Source organism: Mesoplodon bidens (genome assembly GCF_964165515.1).
Source record: "Mesoplodon bidens genome assembly, chromosome: 18".
Taxonomy (NCBI): domain Eukaryota; kingdom Metazoa; phylum Chordata; class Mammalia; order Artiodactyla; family Ziphiidae; genus Mesoplodon; species Mesoplodon bidens.
The window spans coordinates 946,650-970,817 of record NC_138175.1 but is presented as its reverse complement, the minus strand read 5'-3'; the positions used below and the strand labels follow the sequence as shown (position 1 = coordinate 970,817).

Here is a 24,168-nt window from a genome sequence, read left to right as displayed (position 1 = left end):
TGAGATGATCCAGTTGGGTATTAGGTGATAACAAAGGACTGATGATAATATCCTTAGATGTGGCAGTGCTGTTGTGGTTGTGCTAAAACGTGTCCTCATCTGATAGAGGTGCTGCATTGTTGGTTGGTTTGTTTGTTTGTTTATACAGCAGGTTCTTATTAGTCATCAGTTTTACACACATCAGTGTATACATGTCAGTCCCAATCGCCCAATTCAGCACACCACCATCCCCACCCCGCCGCGGCTTTCCCCCCTTGGTGTCCATACGTTTGTTCTCTACCTCTGTGTCTCTATTTCTGCCCTGCAAACCGGTTCATCTGTACCATTTTTCTAGGTTCCACATACATGTGTTAATACGATATTTGTTTTTCTCTTTCTGAAGAAGTACTGCATTTTTTTTTTTTTTTTTTTTTTTGCGGTACGCGGGCCTCTCACTGTTGTGGCCTCTCCCGTTGCGGAGCACAGGCTCTGGACGCGCAGGCTCAGCGGCCATGGCTCACGAGCCCAGCCGCTCCGCGGCATGTGGGACCTTCCCGGACCGGGGCACGAACCCGCGTCCCCTGCATCGGCAGGCAGACTCTCAACCACTGCGCCACCAGGGAAACCCAGAAATTATAATAATTAAAATAACATGATTCCCATTTAAGAATAGCAGGTCAATGAAATAGAAAACATGGACAAGAGTGTGTGTGTATGAACATTATGTATATTTATATATAATTAGAGTACAATAAAACTGACACCAAAAGCAAGTGGGAAAAGGAAGGATTATATAATAAATTGTGCTAGAAAAGCGGCTTAACGTTTTAAGAGAAAACGTAAGCTGGATTGTAACCTCCTGCTATATGCTCTGATAAATTCCAGATGGTTTAAGAGTGGATATAAAAAAGTGATTACATGTACATCAACTACACTTAAATTTTGTAAAAAGGTAGACTTACTATCAGCTGATACAGGTGACTCAAAGGGTAGAGGGAAAGAACGGCTAGAACCATCTTCCAGATGACAGTGTGTGGGCATCTAAACAAAATGTCCTTGCTGGAAAAAAAAGGTGGCTGCAAAAAATAAGACGTAAAAGATGTTAAAAAAAAAAAAGACGTAAATTTTATTCGGATTCCTCAAAGCAGAGATATTACAGAGCAATGTTGAAGGATCTGACTACATTGAAATGTAAAACATCTCCCTAAGCCCTCTATAAACAAATGTAAACCAAATGGTAAGCTCAGAAAGTATTTGCAACAAAAACGAGAGGCGAGAGAATAACACATGATAGACGAAGAGCCTGGACACACTGTTGGTGGAAGTCAGACTCCTTCCTGAAGGCAGTGTGGTAGCGTGGAAGGCAGCATTCCAGAGCCCCATCACTGCCCTCTGAACAAGGCTGTAGGAGCCCCTCCCTTACATGTGGGCAGAGCCTGTGAGTAAGATGGGCTGGGCTCCTGGGATCAGGGTAGTAACCAGTTGGTTTTGACTTAATCAAAATGGAGCTTCTCCTGAGCACGCCTGACCTCCTCAGAGAGGCCTTTGAAAAAGGTGAAAGTGTCAGAGACGTGGCTGTGAAGAAGTCAGCTCCCATAGTGTGAGAGCCGCCAGCCAGCAAGGAAAGGGGCTTCGTCCTTGGCACACAAAGAAAGGAACTCTGCCTACAACCTGACTGGCCGTGGAAGGTCCCCAGGTCCAGATGAGGGCACGGCCGGGCTGACAGCTGGATTGTAGCTTGGACTCCAGACACGTGGAGCCCGAGGTGATGTGTGTGCTGTTTTAAGTTGGCCACTAAAATGAGGTAACTTATTAGGCAGTAATTGAAAAATAGTACAGGTCCTGTGTATTAAGAACCCTAAAAGGATTCATGTTTCTTATTTTATTTTTACTTTTTATATTTATTTATTTATTTTTTGTTTTTATTTTTGGCTGTGTCAGGTCTTAGTTGCGACACGTGGGATCTTTGTTGTGGCATGTGGGCTCTCTTGTTGCGGCATGCGGGCTTCTCTCTAGTTGTGGTGCACGGGCTCCAGGGCGCATGGGCTCTGTAGTTTGCGGCACGTGGGCTTAGTTGCCCCACGGCATGTGGGATCTTAGTTCCCCGACCAGGGATTGAACCCGCATCCCCTGCGTTGGAAGGCGGATTCTTTTTTAATTTTTAAAAAATTTATTTATTTATTTAATTTTAGCCACGTTGGGTCTTGGTTGCTGTGCACGGGCCATCTTCAGTTGCGGCGAGTGGGGGCTACTCTTCGCCGAGGTGCGCAGGCCTCTCACTGCGGTGGCTTCTCATGTTGTGGAGCATGGGCTCTAGTGGCGCTGGCTTCAGTAGTTGTGGCTCGTGGGCTCAGTAGTTGTGGTGCACGGGCTCAGCTGCTCTGCAGCATGTGGGATCTTCCCGGACCAGGACTCGAACCCATGTCCCCTGCATTGGCAGGCGGATTCTTAACCACTGCACCACCAGGGAAGTCCTGCATGGGGTCTTAGTTGAGGCACGTGGGATCTTTGTTGTAGCATGCAAACTCTTAGTTGCAGCATGTGGGATCTAGTTCCCTGACCAGGGATCGAGCCCGGGCCCCCTGCATCGGGAGCATGGAGTCTTAGCCACTGGACCACCAGGCAAGTCCCAAAATTGATATAATCGTTATGGAAAACAGTTTGACAATATTTGCCAAAATTTTCCTAGTAACTTACCTGACAGATAAACCTCCACAAGTGTATAAATACATAAATGCAGGAATGTTCATTGCAGCATTGTTCAAAAAAAAATTGGAAATAACCTAAATTATGTTCATCAAAGGGAGCTGGTTACGCACATGATGGGCCCGACAGTGAACTGCAGGCTGCCGTGCAGGAGGGGCCGCACGTGTGTGGATGTGGGGCTCAGCCGACTGTGTGGTCACTGCAACACTCAGCCTTGCACAGCGTGATCCCAGCTGCACGTGTGCGTGTATGAAGTGTCCGCAAGGAGAAGCATCATTCCATGTGCAGTCTCTAACCAACATGTTTTATTTTTATTTTATTTTTAAATTATTTTTTTAATTTTATTTTTTTATACAGCAGGTTCTTATTAGTTATGTATTTTATACATATTAGTGTATATATGTCAGTCCCAGTCTCCCAATCCATCCCACCCCCCATCACTTTCCCCCCTTTAACCAACATGTATTATTATTATTTTTTTTTGCAGTACGTGGGCCTCTCACTGTTGTGGCCTCTCCCATTGTGGAGCACAGGCTCCGGATGCGCAGGCTCAGCGGCCATGGCTCACGGGCCCAGTCGCTCCGCGGCATGTGGGATCTTCCCAGACCGGGGCACGAACCCGTGTCCCCTGCATCGGCAGGCGGACTCTCAACCACTGCGCCACCAGGGAAGCCCACATGTATTATTTTTAAATTAAGTATTCATAACCTTTTAAGTAGTCTTAACATATAAAAATGCTGGTGTAAATCAACATGAAAAAATGATCTCAATTTAAGTTAAATTCAAAAGGGACTTCCCTGGTGGCACAGTGGTTAAGAATCCGCCTGCCAATGCAGGGGACACGGGTTCGAGTCCTGGTCCAGGAAGATCCCATGTGCTGTGGAGCAACTAAGCCCATGAGCCACAACTACTGAGCCTGTGCTCTAAAACCCGCGTGCCACTACTGAGCCCCTGTGCCACAACTACTGAAGCCTGCGCGCCTAGAGCCCGTGCTCCGCAACAAGAGAAGCCACCACAATGAGAAACCCATGCACCGCAACAAAGAGTAGCCCCTGCTCACAACTAGAGAAAGCCCGCGCTTGCAACAAAGACCCAACACAGCAAAAAATAAATAAATTAATTAAATAAATAAAAATAAATAAATCCAAAATACGATGAAATGCACATTTGGCTTAATGATAAAAATGAAAAGAAAGGATACTGTCAGTGCTCAGTGCAGGCCGTGGGCCATCGGCAGCGGGTTAGAACGTCTGAAGCCATGCTTGCAACGCTGAAGGTCGAGGTGGCTCTGAACCCGAACGCCTGGGACCCGGCGTCTCCCTCTGCCACCAGCCCTGGGCATGTGACTGAACCAACCCTCTGTGCCTCAATTCCTTCGTTTGTAAAACGTAGGTCTTAAGAGGACCTACCTCAGAAACATGTGGTTGTTATTCTAGGGCTCAGAGCAACGTCTAGCACAGGACGGGCACCTGTTCATCCCCCGTATAGCTGAGTTCCTGGGGTATTCAGTGTTCTAATTCTGTGCAGTACACATGTGTGCACACGGGGACACACAGGCCTGAACTGAGGGAGCAGGCCGGGAAGGGAGGCGGTGGAGGCAGCGAAGAGGCTTCTGCTTTGGTACTTTGTAACGTTTCACATGTCCTGTGTGTTCCTGGTAATCCTGACAAGTTTGAGAAAACGCTGTGGCGTCCATTTCTAGAATGCCCTGACTGATGAAGCTCTGTGCAGAGAGCTTCCACCAGGTTTAGAATCCTTTGCACGCTGTGTGTCTGAACCTTTACCTCTGGGGCAGACCCTGCCTTTCCCAGCTCTCGCTCCTGGGTCTGTCACCCGGGCTGCCCGGCAGCTCAGGCTTTCCACGGGGATGGTGCGGGTGCCTGTCCCGTTCCCCTCCTGGAAGGAGGCCTCCAGGGTCACCACCGAGTGGCTGCGTTGCCGGTTGGTGTAAGCTTTGGAATGTTCACTTATGGTTTTGATTGCTTTCAACCTCACCCATTTCTTTTCCTGAGCCACAAACCTAGTTCCTTTGCTCTGGCCCTAACACAGACATTGTCTGTTTTACAGAAGAGTTTTTCCACAGACTTATGAAATACCCGGATGTTTTCTTCCTTCTAGAGAAACCTGATGTAAATTCAGAAAAGAAGTTGGCCATCCCCCAGATCATCATCACCACAGCCTCAAAAGAGACTCTGATCAGCTATGGCTCCAGAGGAATGGAGGAGCGGAGGACCATTCGGGAAAGGGCTGAACCGGGCCCGTTCTACCGACACAGGAACCCCAGTACAGTAGACGCCTATAATTCACAGACCACAGAATAAACAGGCACCCCAGTAGCTGCAGTCACTCCCTATGCTCTGAGTCTCAGGGGTGATGGCAAAGGGCTGCCCTATCCTGTGGAAAGCTGCAGATGTCCCTTCAGTAAACAAGGCCCTCCCCAGCTTCTCCAAAGCTGCAGGCAGCTTGGCAGAGGGCAAGAGTGCCTCCGGGGTAATCGCTGAAGAGATGACCCTGTCGGAGCTGTCTGGCTGTGCAGAGTGATGAACCGGTAGCAGGCAGCATCTCTTGCTGACTCTGGATGGGCATCAGAACCCTTCCCGTTTGCTTCTGAAGGAGCGTGGTGTAAGCACTCAGCAGTTACAGTGGAGGAGGCGTCCCCCACCCTTGAACAAAAGGTCGGACTCTGAAGACGAAACCTTAAGGTGTTAGGTCCCAGAACAGGGAAGTGCACAGTCACCTTGGAGGGTCCAAGGGCTCCTAGCTTGAGTGTTAAGGATGCAAGGTATTATAGGATCCAGAAGAAGAATGTGGATGCACGAGTGGGGGCAGCCATGGCACTTAGAATTGTGGAAGGGGCTTTGCCAGAGCTGCCCTGGGAGAAGGTGAGTTGAACGGACGACTTCCCCTCTTTCTGGCTGTGTTTGAGGGCTCCTGGTGGGGAGGGGCCGTTCAGGGTCAGCCTCAGCTGACCATCCTCACCAGCAGCCCTTGTGTCAGAGTCCACTCTCCTCCGGGGTGGCTGCAGAGAGTGCCCTGCCCGTCCGAGCTCATACGTTTAGTCTGATGACAGTATATGTCAGCTTCCTTCCTTCCTGGAACGATCAGCGGGCCGTACATGTGGTCTGTCTCTGTCTACTGATGAGGGTCATATTCTTTAGTAGTAAATAGTACAAGTGACTTCCAATCCATGAGTTTTGGTATAACCCAAGAAAAAAGAAATCTCATATTGACATTGTTTACTAACATACTATCAACATCCTTATTTGTATTTATTTAGTCTGTTTATTTATGTATCCTGACTGCCACGATTAAATATTTATACAGAAAAATCAAGCCCATACAAAGGTGAATTTGAACCCATTGGGTCAGCAAGCCTCTCCTTCTCTATAAAGTTTCTAGTAGCTGTTGCATTTCTATTATTTGACCTAGAAATTGCCCTCCTCCTACCCCTGCCCTGAGCATCTCAAATAATCCCAAAACTATACTTACCATGGCATTAATTCTAATCTCATTATTAGCCATGAGCTTAGCTTATCAGAATCCAAACACCACCAGAATGCACTGAATGTGGTAATTAGTTTAAAGACTTGTGACTCACGATTATTTAATTTGATAATTATCAAACGCCCTGAACTTACATTCGCGTCATTTTAGCATTTACAGTACAGTCCCCGTGACGGAGAAGCTGCACCCCCCCTCCTACCCGGGCCACTCACCGCCCTGCCTCGTTCTTCTCCTTAGCACACCGTCTGCTTTACTTACCTTGGTTACCGCCTCCGGCTAGAATGTAAGGTCCGCCAGGGCAGAGCCCGACAGGGCCGAGCACGTAGTGGGTGCTCAACACGGATGTGTTAGGTGACCCTTTGGTCCCACAGTCCCCCCGTCGCCGCGTCTTGTCAGTTCCTTCCACAGCTCTCGGACGCGCCCTCTGCTCTCGGTCCCCACTGGCCCTGCCCGAGCCTCCTCCCTCCCTGGCTCCAGGTCAGCCCTCCAAGTGCTCCAAGGGAGAGTTCTACAGCACAGCTCCCGCGGCCCCGCGGCCGCCACGGCCCCTGCAGCCACCCTCCAGCCCACTGCAGCCCCCCGGACTTCGGCGGCCGTTACTCAGCGCCCCAGCGCGGTCACGTGCCCGCACTTAAAACTAAAACTTAAAACTAAAGGGCTTCCTGGTGGCGCAGTGGTTGAGAGTCCGTCTGCCGATTCAGGGGACACGGGTTCGTGCCCCGGCCCGGGAGGATCCCACATGACGCGGAGAGGCTGGGCCCATGAGCCATGGCCGCTGAGCTTGTGCGTCCGGAGCCTGTGCTCCGCAACGGGAGAGGCCACAACAGTGAGAGGCTCGCGTACCGCAAAAAAAAAAAAGCAAAAACAAAAAACAAACCTAAACTAAAGCTAGAATCTTGGTAGTCCGAGTGCATCTTAGGAGTTGAGGTCCTCGTGGGTGGGGTGGGGTCTTCGGGAGGTTTCCTTGGTAACCGTTGCAGAGGAGGGGACGCCCCGGAAGTAGACCATGCGCTTGCTCCGAGGAACACCCGTCTGCGCCTGCGCACACGGGAAGTGGGAGGTGGGGCTGAGCTCGGCATGGGGGACCCGGAGCCGGAGCCGGAACAGATCCGTCTGAAGTGTATCCGTAAGGAAGGCTTCTTCACGGTGCCTCCAGAGCACAGGGTGCGACGACGGTCTGCTCGGGGTAGTTGTGTCCTCGCTGGCGGCAGGGCGGAGCCGAAACGCACTGGGGCCCTCAGTGTCGCGCTAAAGCGCCAGGTTTCCGGCAAGAGCGGGAACGACAGTCCCAGAGCTCCTCGCGACAGGCGCGGAAGCCGGCGGCGGCCGCCCGGGACTCCGGTCCCGACCGGTTCGCAGACCCCGGGGCGTGTCACGCCCACGCGAGGGAAGGGTCGGCTCCCTGGCCGCCGGCCGCCTCGGCCAGAGCGCGCTCCAGCGCGGGCGTTTCTTAGTTTTGTGCCGGGGACGGGCGCCGCGTGTCGGGAGACAGTAGCCATGGGAAGAGTTGGAGGCGTGTCTGCCACCGGGCTGTGGGTGCACCGGGCGCGGGGCCCCACCTGTGACCCGGCAGCTTCGTTTGTGCCTTGCTCCGTGTGGGGCCTCTGCGTGTGTAACTGTCACGTAGTCCTCTCGGGGACCCTTTGTAGAGGTGAGGAGGGTGAAGCTTAGGGGGTTGGGTGATTTCTCCAAGGTAGACGGCTCGTGCAGGGGCAGGTGTGAACCCTGGCGGCGGATTGTTTTAACCACTTGCTGGTGCTCTGAGAGGCCGCCTCAGTGCCCAGTAAGGGTCCTAACAGACTGGCTGAGTGAGCGCAGGACCCTCCCCCGCCCCTTGAGCCGTCCGCCGCCGTCGTTCGTCACCAAGACACGCAGTAGCTGCGCTTAGTGGGGAGTTAAGACATACCCGGACGAGGACAGTGCACAATAGTAGGTGCTGCGAGACGGAAGTGTCGGGATTTTTCAGAGAAACAATGTTTTCAGCTGGGGGCCAGGAAGCAATTTTGAAAAGCGGTAGCATACTTTGCTGGGCGGTAAGGGTGAGTGCGTGTTGGACACGCGGAGACGAGGAGGGTTCTTGCCAGACCTGGGCAGCAGCAGGAGCAAAGTCCCGCGAAGCACAGAGCGCACAGGAAGCACCAGGGGGTCACGGGAGAGAGAGGACAACTAGGCTGAGCTGAAACCGTGGAAGGGCTTCAGTACAGGCCAGGTGACTCTGACTCCGTTCCCCAGGATGGAGGGCGAGGTACGCAGAGGCAGGGAGTCCAGAGAAGGGCTGTTAGAACTTGAACCTTGCCGCACGTGCTTCTCCGACCCAAGGGGAGGTGCTCATTCAGTCTGCTACAACTGAAGGTGTATCAGGGTACAGGCTCTCTGCTAGCATATGGAGACCCCAAAATACAGTGGCTTAAGTATAGGTCTTTATTTCTGGCTCCCCTAACGTCTCACAGGTGGGCCAGGCACTCAGGTTGTCTCTTTGCTCCACCTGTGCTCCACCTTTGCCCCACCCAAATCCCAGCCTGCCTCGAGGGGCTGGAAGGAGTGAGCGGCAAGCAGCCTCCTTTGATCAGAAAGTTGCACTTGTCCCTTCTGCTCGCATCCCATTGGCCAGGATTTAGTCACATGGTCACACCCAGCTGCAAGGGAGCTGGGAACTATTGGCCACCAGCTGGGTGGCTCTGTGCCCCTGGGCAGTTTCATAAGCCAAAGGAAGAAGTAACGTGGGTGATTGAGACAGTTTTTTTCCGCAGAAGTGTTTCCGCTGTGCTTGGTAGACGCTTCGTGAAGTTCTTCAAGCTTTTTCCACGTCCAGAGCTTGCTTGCTTCTTTATTTATTTATATATGGCCTCGCCCTGCAGCTTGTGGGATTTCAGTTCCCTCAGTCAGGGAGGGATTGAATCCAGGCCCTCGGCACTGAGAGTGCGGAGTTCTAACCACTGGACTGCCGGAGAAAGCCCCAAAGCATAATTTAGAGCGGTGCTGCTCAGTGGACTTTCTGTGATGGTGGAAGTGTTCTGTTTTCTGAATCGTCCAGGATGGTCACCACAAGCTGCGTGGGGCCATCGAGCACTTCACATGGCTTGTGCGGCTGAAGAAATGCACTTTTAGTTTCATTTTAGTTAATTTTAACCAAATGTGGCTGGTGGTTCCTCTTTTGGGGCAGCACACATCTGGACCATGGAATTGAAAGGGAGTGGTTAGACCGTCTTTGATATCACATTCAAAGAGGCCAGTATCATCACCCCATTTTCTCACCTACAAACCCAGGTGTATGGTCACCTTTCTGTTTGGTGAGCAGGACATGAGCTGGCTTTTTGGTACCAATTGCGTGTCCATATCCATCTCTGGTTCCATTAGCTGCCAGATGCCCTCACCGCCAGCACCTCTCTCTTTCAGCTGGGACGGTGCCGGAGCGTGAAGGAGTTTGAGAAGCTGAACCGCATTGGGGAAGGCACCTACGGCATTGTGTGTGAGTGGCCATGGTGGGAGGCCTGGGGACCCAGGGACTGTCCCAGCAGCAGCTGTGACAGGGCTGGAAGGAGGGGACAGGTGACCTCTAATCCCTGGTGTAATTGCCGTAGATTTCACACCACTCCTGAATAAACGCAAGCATCAGATTGCAAATGTGTAGCCGTGAGTAGAGATAGCTATTATAGCCATAAAGTATACACCGCGGAAAGCAGCCAGAGCTGCATCCACAGCAGCTGGGATTGGTGTGCGTCAAACTGCTACGGGTTTGGAAGATGCACAATTTAGCACAGTGCTTTGGGGAGCCAACTTTGACAAAATAAGAGTTCCTTTTTCAAGATAAGCTAGCTTATTTGCTGTTAGAACATAGTAACTGCAAAGCACAAAGCAGTGATCTGCATACCAGCTCTAAGAAGGAAAACTTACAGGGAGCTTCTCACAACCAGGGGCCCTGTACCAGCTCAAGCCAGAGGACTCCCCAGGGAGCACATCTCGCAGGGTCGGATGCTGCTTGCAAGGAGTGTGGAGGGGCTGTCACAGGGTACCCAGCAGTCAAGGGGGAAGAGAAAGGGAGCCCCCGTGGGGCAGGAGGCCACACGGTGGGGTCGGGCTTGGATCCTCTCCTGGAGGCGTTTCCATTGCAGATAGGGCCCGGGATACCCAAACAGATGAGATTGTGGCCCTGAAGAAAGTGCGGATGGACAAGGAGAAGGATGGTGAGTGCGGAGGGGCCGCCGGACCACTCTGAGCTCACGTGGGAGGGGGAGGAAGATGCGAGTTGCCTGAGGCACCCCCCCCAGTCGCGCCTGCTTTCCCAAGGGTGTCTGCATGACGGTCAAAGGAGGCTGGTCTCTGGGGGCTGCCGCCAGGCCCCACCAAGGCCTGTGCAGTGGATCCCCTTCACCCTCCCATTGGGTGACTCTGCCGCATCTTCTGTCTCAGCTCAGCGTCACCCCTCCACGGGGCTTTCCCACCCAAGACTGAGCCGTCAGCACCCATGTGCTCCACGCCCCACTGCTGACAGCCCCGTGGCTGCCTGTGCAGGCAGGGCTGTGCTGGGCTCACTGGGGGCCACCTGCCATGCATAGGGGTCAGTACCGAGTGCTGCTTGCATTTGAGGAAGGAGGGAAGGGTTAAAGGTGCTGGTTAGGTTGGCCTTGCTTCTCCCTGAGGTGGCAGGCAGAGCCCTGACAGCGGCGGGCACGGGGGCCCCTGAGAGGTGATGTGGACTGGGGTTGGGGGCGCACTGAGGTAGCTGGCTGTCGGGGGTCCCTGTCTGCAGGGCTGGGCGTCACAGAGGCTGTTAGAGGTCCCGGTCTGCAGGGGTGGGTCACAGAGGCTGCCAGGGGTCCCTGACTGCAGGGGGGAGGGTCACAGAGGCTGTCAGGGGTCCCTATCTGCAGGGCTGGGGTTGGGGGCTCACTGAGGTAGCTGGCTGCCAGGGGTCCCTGTCTGCAGGGCTGGGCGTCACAGAGGCTGTTAGAGGTCCCGGTCTGCAGGGCTGGGTCACAGAGGCTGCCAGGGGTCCCTGTCTGCAGGGGGGTGGGTCACAGGCTGTCAGGGGTCCCTGTCTGCAGGGGTGGTCACAGAGGCTGTCAGGGGTCCCTGACTGCAGGGGGCGGTCACTGAGGCTGCCAGGGGTCCCTGTCTGAAGGGGGGGGTCACAGGCTGTCAGGGGTCCCTGTCTGCAGGGGTGGTCACAGAGGCTGTCAGGGGTCCCTGTCTGCAGGGGGGCGGGTCACAGAGGCTGTCAGGGGCCCCTGTCTGCAGGGGGGCGGGTCACAGAGGCTGTCAGGGGTCCCTGTCTGCAGGGGGTGGTCACAGAGGCTGTCATGGGTCTCTGACTGCAGGGGGCAGTCACTGAGGCTGTCAGGGGTCCCTGACTGCAGGGGGCGGTCACTGAGGCTGTCAGGGGTCCCTGTCTGCAGGGGGTGGTCACTGAGGCTGTCATGGGTCCCTGTCTGCACGGGGGAGGGTCACAGAGGCTGTCAGGGGTCCCTGTCTGCAGGGGGGCGGGTCACAGAGGCTGTCAGGGGTCCCTGTCTGCAGGGGGTGGTCACAGAGGCTGTCATGGGTCCCTGACTGCAGGGGGGGTCACAGAGGCTGTCAGGGGTCCCTGTCTGCAGGGGGTGGTCACAGAGGCTGTCAGGGGTCCCTGTCTGCAGGGGGTGGTCACTGAGGCTGTCAGGGGGTCCTGACTGCAGGGGGGGGTCACTGAGGCTGTCAGGGGTCCCTGTCTGCAGGGGGTGGTCACTGAGGCTGTCAGGGGGTCCTGACCGCATGGGGGGTGCTCGCTGAGGCTGGGCTGGGTTGCAGGGGTCCCTGACTGCAGGGGTGGGTCACTGAGGCTGTCAGGGGGTCCTGACCACGGGGGGTGCTCGCTGAGGCTGGGCTGGGTTGCAGGGGTCCCTGTCTGCAGGGGGTGGGTCACTGAGGCCGGGCTGGTTTGCAGGGGTCCCTGTCTGCAGGGGATGGGTCACTGAGGCCTGGCTGGTTTGCAGGGGTCCCTGTCTGCAGGGGTGGGTCACAGAGGCTGTCAGGGGGTCCTGACCGTGGGGGTGCTCGCTGAGGCCTGGCTGGGTTGCAGGGGTCCCTGTCTGCAGGGGGCGGTCACTGAGGCTGTCAGGGGGTCATGACCGCGGAGGGTGCTCGCTGAGGCCGGGCTGGGTTGTAGGGGTCCCTGTCTGCAGGGGGCCGTCACTGAGGCTGTCAGGGGGTCCTGACCGCGGGGGGTGCTCGCTGAGGCCGGGCTGGGTTGCAGGGGTCCCTGTCTGCAGGGGTGGGTCACAGAGGCTGTCAGGGGGTCCTGACCGCGGGGGGTGCTCGCTGAGGCCAGGCTGGGTTGCAGGGGTCCCCATCAGCAGCCTTCGAGAGATCACGCTGCTCCTTCGCCTCCGCCATCCAAACATCGTGGAGCTGAAGGAGGTGGTTGTGGGGAACCACCTGGAGAGGTGAGTGGTCTGCTTGCTGCCCCTGCATTGGGTCCTGCCCGGCCCCCTCCCTCTTGCCCTTCCTGCTGCCCCAGGAGGGTCCCTTGGCCCACTTGGGAGGAGGTGGGAGGTGGCCTGCGTTTCCCCCTCTCCTTTTCAGCATCTTCCTGGTGATGGGTTACTGTGAGCAGGACCTGGCCAGCCTTCTGGAGAACATGCCCACACCCTTCTCTGAGGCCCAGGTTTGAGGCTGGGGGTGGGCTTTCCAAATCCTTGTTCGGCACACCGTGGCAAACGCAGGCTGCCCTGACCCTGCATCCTGGCACTCTGCAGGTCAAGTGCATCGTGCTGCAGGTGCTCCGGGGCCTCCAGTACTTGCACCGGAACTTCATCATCCACAGGTGGGCTGGGTCCACGGGCCTGGAAGGGGGCGGGGCCTCAGGAGACATTTTTCCAGAGGAGTGCTGGTTTGTGACATGGGGGAAGTGTGACTGCCAGTACTGACCCAGTGCCAGTTGACGTTGCCCAGTATCCAGGAGCGGAGCAGGCGCAGCCTCGATGCAGTAGAGGTTCTGTAACTGCTCCCGGGGGGCGGTCCAGGACCAGATAATACCTGTTTTCTCCTTTGTGGGGCTGATGGTGTGAGCGAGTTAGGCTCTGAGAAGTGCTGCCTTGGAGAGAGCCTTACTGGAAGGCAGGCCAGGAAGGGCAGAGACTGGAGGGGCAGAGGGGAGGGTCTTGCAGGCAGCAGCTCCGTGTGCCCTCGGTGGCTCGCGTGGCCTGGGTGGGGATCAGACACAGCACTGGAAGTCAGACCTGGGCTCAAGGCCTCCTCTGCCAGTTTCTCAGAAAGTTACTGGGAGCTCTCTCTGGTGTTCCCAGCTGCCACATCGCCTTGCACTGCCTGCTGTCCTTACTTTTAAGAAGTGCGGAGACTTCCGTGGCAGTCCAGTGGTTTAGACTTCGCCTTCCAACGCAGGGGGTGCAGGTTCGATTGCTGGTCGGGGAGCTAAGATCCCACATGCCTCGTGGCCAGAAAATCCAAAGCATAAAACAGAAGCAATATTGTAACAAATTCAGTAAAGACTTTAAAAATGGTCCACATAAAAAAAATAAAAAGGGCTTCCCTGGTGGTGCAGTGGTTGAGAGTCCGCCTGCCAATGCAGGGGACACAGGTTCGTGCCCTGGTCCGGGAAGATCCCACATGCCGCGGAGCAGCTAGGCCCGTGAGCCATGGCTGCTGAGCCTGCGTGTCTGGAGCCTGTGCTCCACAACAGGAGAGGCCACAACAGTGAGAGGCCTGCGTACCACACACAAAAAAAAATGGTCCACATAAAAAAAATAAAAAGGGATTCCCTGGTGGCGCAGTGGTTGAGAGTCCGCCTGCCAATGCAGCGGACACGGGTTCGTGCCCCGGTCCGGGAAGATCCCACATGCCGTGGAGCGGCTGGGCCCGTGAGCCATGGCTGCTGAGCCTGCGCGTCCGGAGCCTGTGCTCCGCAACGGGAGAGGCCCGCATACCGCAAAAAAAAATAATAAATTTAAAAAAATAAATAAATACAGGGCTTCCCTGGTGGCGCAGTGGTTGAGAGTCCGCCTGCCGATGCAGGGGACGTGGGTTCGTGCCCCGGTCTGGGAGGATCCCACATGCCGCGGAGCAGCTGGGCCCGTGAGCCATGGCCGCTGAGCCTGTGGGTCCGGAGCCTGTGCTCTGCAACAGGAGAGGCCACAACAGTGAGAGGCCCGCGCACCGCAAAAAAAAATAATAATAAAATAAACTAAAAATAAATAAATAAATACAATAAAAAAATTTAAAAGTGCAAACAGGAGGAGACGTATGGGGAAATGTTCTAAGTATCACTGCGATGGTGACAACCTCTTTACCCCATGCAGCTGCCTGGGAAGCACTGGTGTTCTCTTTCTGTCACAGGGATCTGAAGGTCTCCAACTTGCTCATGACGGATAAGGGCTGCGTGAAGACAGGTGGGTGCAGGTGCTGGCTCTGTGGTGGGGGCCTCCAGGAGCGCCACCTCGATGGGGCGGCAGGCCGGTCCCGATAAGCACCCTGCACACTACAAGCTGGTTGCAAACGTCAGGGGGCAGCCTTCACTGGGTGACACTCTCCCTTCCGTCTGTCCAGCGGATTTCGGCCTGGCCCGGGCCTATGGCATCCCGGTGAAGCCAATGACCCCCAAGGTGGTCACCCTCTGGTGAGTCCCTGGGGACCATGGGAAGTGGAGGGCGGTCATGCTGAAGCTGCACAGGGACCTTGGAGGTTTTTACGCTGTGGGGCTGCACGCAGAGGCTGGGTGTGGATGGCTCCTGAGGCGGAGCAGGGCTGTCACCGGGAAGGACCCGCCCCGTCCAGGTGGGGCGCTGCTGTGCCCTGCGGCAGCCAGACCCCCAGCCTGGCTCTGAGCTGCTCGGAAGGGGCGGTGGCTTCACCGACGGGAGGACGGGAACAGTGATGCCCTCTGTAAGTATTTCTCACTCGACATTTTGAAGAAGAACGGGGTTGTGGTTTAGGGCAGGATGCTCTCTGCCGTGTGTCACTCAGCCGCAACCTGTATAGAACGGGCCAGCGCAGGACACTGCTGCACGCGGGGGCCGTCCAGTGACAGCAGCTGCTGCCTCGTGTGCCGTCGTGTTTGTCGGGTTTAGTGGAAGGGACGGCCGAGCTGGGCTTCATGCGCCATCCTCCAGGCTGACTCTGGCTCTCAGGGACGGTGGTGGCCGGTGGGTGGGCTGATGCAGAGCCACAGTGCCTCGCGGAGGCCGGGCCGGAGGAGAGGAACTGCCATACCCAAGGTGGGGGCTTCTGTTCGCAGGTACCGAGCCCCTGAACTGCTGCTGGGGACCACCACGCAGACCACCAGCATCGACATGTGGTGAGGGGTGGATGTGCCCAGGGCCTTGGGAAGGGCGGGGTGGTCTTGTGGGAGCTGGCAGGGCAGGAGTGGGGCTGGGGTCTCGCCAGCCTCCCAACTCCCAGGAAGGTGGGCCTACGCCTGGGGTCCTGAGAGGCAGTGTAAGACGGCTTCGGCGTTTACGGCCCGTCACTGAGGACCCGCCTCGTGGCCACTCAGAGAGGCTGGTGCCAGGTCACATGGCCCGGGGGGAGAACCCAGTGGTCACCTGCCCGTCCCGTCGTGGCCTTTTCCAAGCTCTGCCCCCATCCTCTGAGCCCAGCACACGGGGGCTGGGGCCTGGCGGAGTGGTGCTCTGCTGGGCCGGAGGAGCTGAGGCGAGGCCCCGTGCTCCCTGCAGGGCCGTGGGCTGCATCCTGGCCGAGCTGCTGGCCCATAAGCCCCTTCTGCCCGGCACTTCCGAGATCCACCAGGTGGACCTGATCGTACAGCTGCTGGGGACACCCAGCGAGAACATCTGGCCGGTAAGTGCCAGCCCTGCCCTCCCCTCTCCTGCCCCTGCCGGCCACCAGCCTGCAGCTGCTGCTCCCCCGCACAGGGCTTCTCCCAGCTGCCACTGGTGAGCCAGTACAGCCTGAGGAAGCAGCCCTACAACAACCTGAAGCACAAGTTCCCGTGGCTCTCGGAGGCCGGGCTGCGCCTGCTCAACCTCCTCTTCATGTACGACCCCAAGAAAAGGTGCTGAGCCGGCCTGTGGCGGGCAGGGGTGCTGCGACCGAGAGGGCCCCTCCCAGACACGCCTGTGAGGGCCGGGCCTCTGTCCACCCGGGTCACGAAGCCCTTTCCGAGGCTCCTGTCAGTTTCTGGGCGCCCAGTCCCTATCTGCCACCCAGCTGTCTGCTGTGCGGGGCGGGTGTGAGGGAGATGGGCCTCGGCCAGGCCTGGGCCCCACGAACGGCAAGGCCTTCTCTCCAGGGCGACGGCCGGCGACTGCCTGGAGAGCTCCTACTTCAAGGAGAAGCCCCTGCGTGAGTCTCCCCTGCCCCCTGGCCGGCGCTTGGCTGGGGGCTCCTGTCCGGGGCCGGGGCCGGTGTTAGGCAGGTGGGCGGTGGGGCCCGAGCAGGCATGGGCTGCTCGTGCCGCAGAAACCGCGTGCAGGACCAGGAGGGGAGCAGAGGGAGGCGTGGGGGGCCCTCCCCACCCGGTGCTGAGCAGCCCCCTCCCTGCAGCCTGCGAGCCGGAGCTCATGCCCACTTTCCCCCACCACCGCAACAAGCGTGCTGCCCCGGCCACGTCCTCAGGCGCTGAGAGCCAGAGCCGGCGCTGCAAGCCCTGAGGGCCGGGGCCCCTGGGGCCCGGCCTGTCCCTTGGCCAGGACCGACCAGCTGCTCCAGCTGACTGCACCGCTTCCTGCCCCTCTGCCCACCGCTGCCCCAGAACAGCAGGGTGTGGACACGGGGGATGCCCGTGGGTGCACTCTGCAGGCCCAGACACCTTGAGGCTGGCCTGCCGGGCGCCACCTGGTGGCTCTGCCATCTGGTGGCTGGGCTGGGTCCACCTGTTGCCAAGCCCTTAGACCCTCACTTCCCAGGAGGAAATATGGCTGGGCCCATCTCAGGAGGTGTCTCTGGCTTGGGACGAGCAGACCCCATGTGGTCACTTTTGTCCCCACTTCATCCCCAGGGTCTGCCTGGGAAGGGAGAGGCTATAGTGACCGCCCGCTGGGGTGCAGGACTCAGAGTGGGAAGGAGGGGTGGGGTGTGGGGTGCTGCCAGCTTGGTGGACTGGAGTCTGGGTAGCTCTGAGCCCACCAGAGGGACAGCCTTGGGTTGGGGGCTGTGCCCTGTCCCCACTCCCCACTGAGGTCCCTGGGGAGGGGCATGGTTGGGCCTCGGCGAGATAAACGCTTTCCTCACAGACGCAGCTGGATCCAGCGTCCTTTAATGTACTTTGAGGTTGTGATTCGCGTGACGGATAGGTATGGGGAGGAGGGGCCACACACAAGACTGGCCCCGCCCCAGGCCCAGGTGGGCAGACCTACCCCCTCTAGCCCTGTAAGCAGGCTGGCGGCTGGTGCATCTTTACCACTGGACCCAGGTGGGCTCTGGGGTGGGAGCCTTGGAGATCTCTCATCCTGCCTTCCGAAACCGGACAGTAGGAAGATGTAGCAGGGAGGCTGCTGGGGTAGTGATTGCTCAGAAGCCCCCATGCTCCACCCGGAAGTTGGGTGACAGCCTCTCAGGCTCCGTGGCTCCCCGTCTCCTGCCTGCTGTTTTCTGGAACTCTTGGGCACTCACTCTGGTTGGAGACTAGATCATTTCTCTTCTGTCCTTGGGTCCAGCTTCCCCGCCCAGCTCTGACTGGAGCCGATGGTGCTGGTCTCAGGCCAGCACTTACCTCATTCAGTGCTGGTCTGTGACACCCATGGGGGGGCCAGGTCCCCTCAGCCGGGTCAGCCATGCACCTGGCAGAGCCCCTAGGATGGTCTTAGCAAAGCTCCAGGGCTCATGAGGTCACCTGAGCCCCCAAGGACACTCCTCTGTGGAGCACCCCTTTGGGCACTTGCAGGGAGCAGGTCAGGAGCTGCGGTGGTGGGGCCGGGGAGGGGTGGGAGAGGAGGGAGAGGGTGCTCCCTGGGGGTGGGTCGGCAGTTTTCCGAGGAAGACGGCCCCCACCTCTCACGTAGCAGGGCTGAGACTCCATTCCCCCCGACCTGCCACTGTGCTCAGCACCCCTGGGGGGCAGGAGGGGCAGGGTGGCCAGTGGTCCGGGCCTGAGGAGGGATGAGGCCCAGAAAAGCACCGCAGAACATGTCTCCAGAAAGCCCCGGGCCTAGGGCCAGGCGGGCCTAGGGGCATCGTAGAGCAAGGCGTCCACCTGGGCTCGCTGCAGCCACAGGCGCCGCTGGTGGTTTCCGTGCAGGGCACGCAGCGGGTGGCCCGGGCGGCAGGTGGCCAGGGCGGCACAGTGGGCAGTGTGCAGCTGGCGACACGTGTCACAGCAGAGGGCGGGGAGGGCGCCAGGGCCCAGGCAGCTGTGTGTCTGGTAGCCAGGGGGTTCGGGGACTCGTGGGGGGCTGGCCTGCTCAGGGGTTCCAGGGGCTTGGGGGGCGGCCAGGTCTCCGGGCCGACTGAGCAGCTCTTGGCGCAGTGAGAGGAGGGAGAAGGCCTCGGCCTCGGGCTCTTCCTCCGAGGCCGGGCTGCTGGCCTCAGCCTCCCAGGCCCCGCCCCCCGCGCCCCACAGTCTGGCACTCTGCTCCCAGAACAGAGGCTGGCAGGCGAGCTCCGAGGGGGGTGAGTCGGGGCCTGGCGAGGGTCCCCCGTATAGGCTGGTCTCATCTGAGCCCTCATCCTCCTGCAGGTCCCGGTACAGGTCCAGCCGGGCCTGGCACCGGGCCGGGGAGCCACGGGGGGGCACAGGTGGCGGCTCCTCTTCGCGGGCTAGTCGCTGCTGCAGCCAGGCCACGCAGGAGGCCACGTCCGCGCTGGCCCGCCGCGCCTGCAGCAGCTCCTCGGCTGGCAGCACGCTGGTGCCCAGCTGCGCCAGCACCTCGCCCAGGATCTCACACTCCAGCCGCAGGGCAAAGCAGCCCAGGGCCACCTGCACAAGCTGGCGGGCGGGGGGCAGGGCGGCCACCATGAGGCGGTGGTCGTCCCTGCGCACATAGCCCATCTTCTGGAAGCTCTGGATGAGGAGGTCCTCCGAGAGTGCGCCCTTCAACACGTGCACGTAGCCCCCTGAGAAAGTCTGCAAGGGAGGGGGCCGGTCGGCGGCAGGCCACCCTCCTGCAGACCTGCCCCGGCCTCGGCTGCACTCCGGCAGCGGCTGGCTTTGGGGGCCGCCATCCTCACCCCAGGGGGTGGCAGGGCCCCAGGCACCTGGGATGTGCTGACACCCCCTCCAGAGGGGCTGTTTATGCTGGGAGCTCCCTGGTGGCCTAGTGGTTAGGATTTGGCGCTTTCACTGCTGGGGCCTGGGTTCAGTCCCCGGTCGGGGAACTGAGATCCCGCAAGCTGCGCGGCCAAAAACAAACCGTAGGTGCTCAGGGCCACCCCCAGAGACTCTGTTCTCACTGGCTGAGGTAGGCCCAGGCATCACAATTTTTAAATCTAACACATTTCACCTGGGTCATAGAACAAACTAAAGAGCCCCTACGTTGAGAAATCTCGCTGCCCTCTGGGTCCCCTCCACCTCCTCTTACCTGTGGGGGTTGCTACTCTAGTTAGTTTCCTGTGTACCTGCAGAGCGGTCATACAAACAAACAATACAGGTGCTTATTTGCTCTGAGCAGGTAGCCTCCTAAACGCCTCATTCTAAATTCTGCTTTTCCAGTTTCTGAGAGCTTTCCCTATCACGACAGAGGCCTAGGTATTCACTTCTCCAGCTGTGCAGCTTTCCACCACACGGATGGAACATCTTGTTTTTGGAGGCTCCAGGCTGCAAAGGAACTAGAAGGGTTCCTAGGATGGTGATCACTTGTCTCTCACGTGTCTACAGTTCCTTGATTCTGGGACCCTGTGAGTGTACCTCTGTTTACAGCTGATGAGAGTACCTCCACAGATGGGGCACTGCTGTGTGTAAGATTGTTCTCAGGGCTGTGCCTTCACCCCTCACAATGGACCTTGCACTGGACTGTTCTCGTGTTTGCTTCATGGAGGAGGGGATGGATCGCAAAAGATTAGGTAACTTGCCCCAAGCCACAGAGCCGGCAGAAGCAGACCCCATCCAGGTCTGCCCAGTGCTGAAGCCCATGAGCATCTCAAGATGAGGCCTGTCTGTTCTGCTCTTGGCCCCCCATGGGGCTGCATCCTGCCCTCTGGTCTGAATGGATGAATGAAAGTCCTAGAACCTCAGAACAGCAGGTGTCCCAGTGGAGCAGTGGGCTCCAAGGCTCACCTCACTGAGAGAGGCTGCTGCTGCCATGGCAACCAGTGGAGGCGGACGCCCACGTGCCCAGTGACATCATTACCTTCCCACTCTTCTGAATTAGCTCAGAGCACAAGGCAGCCTGCCCACTCCTGCCAGCCTGCAGCTCACCTGGAGGGGCCTGGCCCTGGGCTCAGCTCTACCCAGGCTGGGGGGTGAGCTAGGTTCTTGTTTAGCCCGGCTCCACTAGGACATGCAGGGGAACCCCCAGCCCCTGCCTACTTCATAGGGCATAACCCATCCCATGTTCTCTTCCACAAATGGAGCCACAAGTCTCTCCTAGAGAGATTAGGGTGACCCTGGTATGCCCAGTCCTTCCCGTGTGCCTGTCCTAGGATTTCTATGGTAACTGGGGCCACAAGGCCACTTGGGGGAGGGCAGCAATGCAAGCTTTAAGGACCAGGATCCCCCTTGGAAGGCAGGTATCCAAACAGGTGACCTCCACCCACCCCATGTTCTCAGCCCCAGGAGTACAAAGGGGAACCTCGGCCAAGAGATGCTCCAACACGCCCAGGACCCCTCAGCACACCGAGCTCTCTGAAACCTATCAGCCTCTGAGGACACCTGAAGTCCCTTATGCCCACGGTAGCCACCGTCCCGATGGTAGCCAGCCCCCAGGAGCCTGGGCAGGGGCCCCCGCTCGGCTCGGCGCCCTACCTTGATGGTGGTGAACTCCTTCCTCCAAGGCAGCAGATACAGGTGCACGGCGGCCAACTCCAGCAGCTCGAAGGCGCGGGCCAGGCCGCGCAGCGCAGGGGCCAGGTCGGCGCGGCCCCACAGGCCATCGGTGAGTAGTGCCAGCGCGTCATCCTGCAGCGCCCCATGCAGGTCGAAGTCTTCCACCAGGATGTGCCAGAGCACGGCGCGCAGCGATGGGTCCCCGCACACGCCCGCGCGGCCGTGCCTAAGTTCGCGCTCCAGGCACAGACGGTAGTCCTCGGACAGCGAGCTGCTGCCCATGCTGGCGGGCGGGAATAGGGTATCAGGACCCAGAGACCCCTCCCTGCCCGCTGCGCGCCTCCAGAGCCCCGCCTGCATCCACAGGTCCTCCACCAGCTGTGCGCCCCTGGTATCTACAGCACCCCCTTCCCTGGAGACGTGCGCCACCTGAGTCTCCCTTCCCGAGCAGAGACCCCCTTGCCCAGATCGTGCTGTGGGCCCGGAGGACGACAGCCCTACCTGTCTGTCACCAGCAGTCCCCGAGCGCCCGCTGCTCTGTTCGGGCCTCTCCAGCAGCAACTCGCTTCCGCCGGAGCCGGCCCCGCCCCTCGGCCGTGACGTTAGGGGCGGGGTCTCTTCGGGCACCGCCCCCTCCGCCAACGCGGACAGGGCGGGGCCTGGTGAGGGCCCGGGAGCACAAACTACGGCCTGCGGAGCCGAGGACAGGGGGCACACCGCGGACGCTCCCACCGAGGTGGGCGCCGACCTCCCGAACTGGACCCTCGGGAGCGCCAGGGTGCCGAGGAAGCAGGTACCGTGGCTCTTCGTGCGCCTGCCGGGAGCGGGGGCCGGACGCAGGGCGGGGCCATCTCCTGGGGGCGGGGCTACCCCAACAGAGGCGGGACCCTTGTCGTTGCCTAACGGGATTGACCAGATTGGGAGGAAGGGAGAGGGGTCTAGCCGCCCTCTGGCGGGGCCCGCGCTCCAGGTGGAAGCCGGCCGGGTGTTTCAGCGTGATTTAAAACTGCAAGCCCTGGTGGCGCAGTGATTGGGAGTCCGTCTGCCAATGCAGGGGACGAGGGCTCGTGCCCCGGACCGGGAGGATCCCACGTGCCGCGGAGTGGCTGGGCCCGTGGGCTGTGGCCGCTGGGCCTGCGCGTCCGGAGCCTGTGCTCCACGCAGCGAGAGAGGCCACGGCGGTGAGAGGCCCGCGTACCGCAAAAAAAAAAAAAAACACAACCTCAGGGGACTTTCCTGTCGGTCCAGTCGTTACGACTCCGCGCTCCCACTGCTGGGGGCGCCGCACCCTCCCCCCCCAAAAAAAAAACAAATCAGCACGCCGGGCCTCTTTGAGGTGGCGTGAAGGCGCCTTTCTGCCTAGGTCAGAGTCGCTTCCAGGCACCGGGTCCGATGTTCCGCTCTGTATCCAGCCCTGCTTCTCCGCTCCTGCTCTGAGCGCTGTTTGCGTGGCCCCAGGTGTTTGCTGTTAACTGTTGTGTGCTACTCCAGGGAGCATGTCTCTGTCTCAGCGCCACTCGAACCTGGGCAGGTCTTCGCACCGTCCTCCCGTAGAGGAGAAGTCCCATAGAGGACCCGTTGAATGGAAGTGACGTTGCCTGGTTTTCCAGGTTAAGTCGTAAAACTGCCTTGTTGTCTTGAGATGCTCAATTTTGGGACCTAGCCACGTACTGGGAGGAAAGCAGCTGCATGAAGGGGCCGAATAATGAAGGCTGAATAATGTCCAAAATCCATGGAACCCGGGAATGTGAGCATATTTGCAAATAGGATCTTTGGAGATATAATCAAGTTAAGATGAAGTCAGACTGGATTAGGGTGGACCCTAAGCCCTGTCAGAATGATGTCTTTGTAAGGAGGAAGGTTACATACTTTGGGAGGAGGCATACGATGGATGCAGAGACTTGCAGCTACAGGCAGAGACTGCAGGAGCCCCCGGAGCTGGACGAGGCAAGAAAGGGTTCTGGTCTAGCACTCTGCTGGGCCACGGCCCTGTGGACGCCTTGACTTCAGACTTCAGGATTTTGAGAGTAAATCTTTGTTGTTTTAAGCTCCCCGGTAGCTAGTTACAGGAAACGAATGCAGGCCTCCCACGGCTGTTCCCACAGCCCTGAGGCCCTCGCTGATGGCAGACGTGTAGACAGATCTCCAGCTGACCCCAACCCCTTGATCTTGGGTCACCCCAACTTGGAAGCTGACCTAGCTGATGCTGCAGGTGGGGCAGAGACAAGATGTCCCCACTGAACCCTGCCGAGGTGGGAGTTTCACAAGCAAAGCAAATGGCTGTCGCATGTTTAAGCCAGTGAGTGGGCTGGTTTGTTACACAGCAGGCGGGTGGATGCCACACTGCCTCAGCGCCAGCTGTGTAGGGGTCCTCCTGTGACCCTGGGCTATAACCGGGCGGAGCAGATGGGTGGGAGGGTCAGTTAATACCTACCTCGGCCAGGACTGCAGCTCCCTGGACCACCGCCCAGTACGCTGCACACCGTGCGGCTGCGTCCAGTCTCCCAGGCAGCACCACTCTCCTCATCCAGCTTTCTCATCCTCACCAGTTCAGTGCAAGGGAAGGTCTGTCTTGTGTTTTAATTTGCATTTCTTGATTTTTAAAATGACTTTAAACACCTCTTCTTATGCTGATGAGCTTTTTAAAGTTCTTCTGAAGACAGCCTGTGCACAGCCTTTGCTATTTTTCTGACTGGGGCTCCTGCCTTTTTCTTGTTGATCTGCAGGATTTTCTGTGTGAAGAACCCATCACTCACCGTCTTACGGAAGGCTGTAGGCTGGGAGAGGCTGAAGGACTGGCCCAGAGTCAGCAGCAGGAAGGCCGTCTGACCAGCGCCTCCAGAGAGCTCCCCAAAGCCAGCAGGAGCGCCCACGGTCAGGCTTCACTCCATCGTCCACCTGCTCTATGAAAGGGGGCTTAAAATCCCATCCTTGAGACCGCCAGGGCCTGGAGCAGGGGGGTCATCCTCCCCAGGCTTCATGGCTGGCTGGGCCTCGTGTCCAGGACTGGGGGGCTTCCTCTGGAGAGGGCAGGCACTCAGGGACTGAGGGCTTTCAGGGCAGGGCAGGGTGAGCAGGCGGGTGCCCGCCTGTCGTTCCTGGGGTGCTGG

At 58.3% G+C, this 24,168-nt stretch overlaps 2 protein-coding genes across 5 annotated transcripts; one reads left to right on the top strand and one right to left on the bottom strand.

Annotated features, from left to right (window-relative positions):
- The first annotated feature begins 7,226 nt into the window (after window positions 1-7,226).
- On the top strand, window positions 7,227-17,374 carry CDK10 (cyclin dependent kinase 10). 4 transcript variants are annotated; one of them, XM_081216641.1, is made up of 13 exons: window positions 7,227-7,315; window positions 9,586-9,658; window positions 10,302-10,373; window positions 12,506-12,608; window positions 12,748-12,829; window positions 12,921-12,988; window positions 14,518-14,570; window positions 14,728-14,797; window positions 15,416-15,475; window positions 15,855-15,978; window positions 16,053-16,192; window positions 16,430-16,482; window positions 16,684-17,374. In XM_081216641.1, the coding sequence occupies exons 3-13, from the start codon at window positions 10,355-10,357 to the stop codon at window positions 16,788-16,790; spliced, it is 879 nt and encodes a 292-aa protein (XP_081072767.1). In that variant the 5' UTR covers window positions 7,227-7,315; window positions 9,586-9,658; window positions 10,302-10,354; the 3' UTR covers window positions 16,791-17,374. The 4 variants fall into 4 exon arrangements, with proteins under 4 accessions (XP_081072767.1, XP_081072765.1, XP_081072766.1 ...); XM_081216639.1 differs by having other exon boundaries at window positions 7,236-7,353; XM_081216642.1 differs by lacking the exon at window positions 7,227-7,315 and adding an exon at window positions 7,391-7,840.
- Window positions 17,375-17,445: 71 nt separating this feature from the next.
- SPATA2L (spermatogenesis associated 2 like) lies at window positions 17,446-21,652 on the bottom strand. The gene is made up of 3 exons (XM_081216638.1): window positions 21,560-21,652; window positions 21,038-21,341; window positions 17,446-19,201 (listed from the first exon to the last, which is right to left on the bottom strand). The coding sequence occupies exons 2-3, from the start codon at window positions 21,338-21,340 to the stop codon at window positions 18,287-18,289; spliced, it is 1,218 nt and encodes a 405-aa protein (XP_081072764.1). The 5' UTR covers window position 21,341; window positions 21,560-21,652; the 3' UTR covers window positions 17,446-18,286.
- Window positions 21,653-24,168: the final 2,516 nt, after the last annotated feature.

What these genes read in the sequence shown, in the direction of transcription:
- SPATA2L (XM_081216638.1), bottom strand. Translation starts at nt 21,340, where the DNA reads ATGGGCAGCAGCTCGCTGTCCGAGGACTACCGTCTGTGCCTGGAGCGC. An exon ending in AGGAGTTCACCACCATCAAG is followed by an intron (nt 19,202 to 21,037) that starts GTAGGGCGCCGA and finishes CCTCCCTTGCAG; the next exon opens with ACTTTCTCAGGGGGCTACGT.
- CDK10 (XM_081216639.1), top strand. Translation starts at nt 7,267, where the DNA reads ATGGGGGACCCGGAGCCGGAGCCGGAACAGATCCGTCTGAAGTGTATC. An exon ending in GTGGGGAACCACCTGGAGAG is followed by an intron (nt 12,609 to 12,747) that starts GTGAGTGGTCTG and finishes TCTCCTTTTCAG; the next exon opens with CATCTTCCTGGTGATGGGTT. An exon ending in ATGTACGACCCCAAGAAAAG is followed by an intron (nt 16,193 to 16,429) that starts GTGCTGAGCCGG and finishes CCTTCTCTCCAG; the next exon opens with GGCGACGGCCGGCGACTGCC.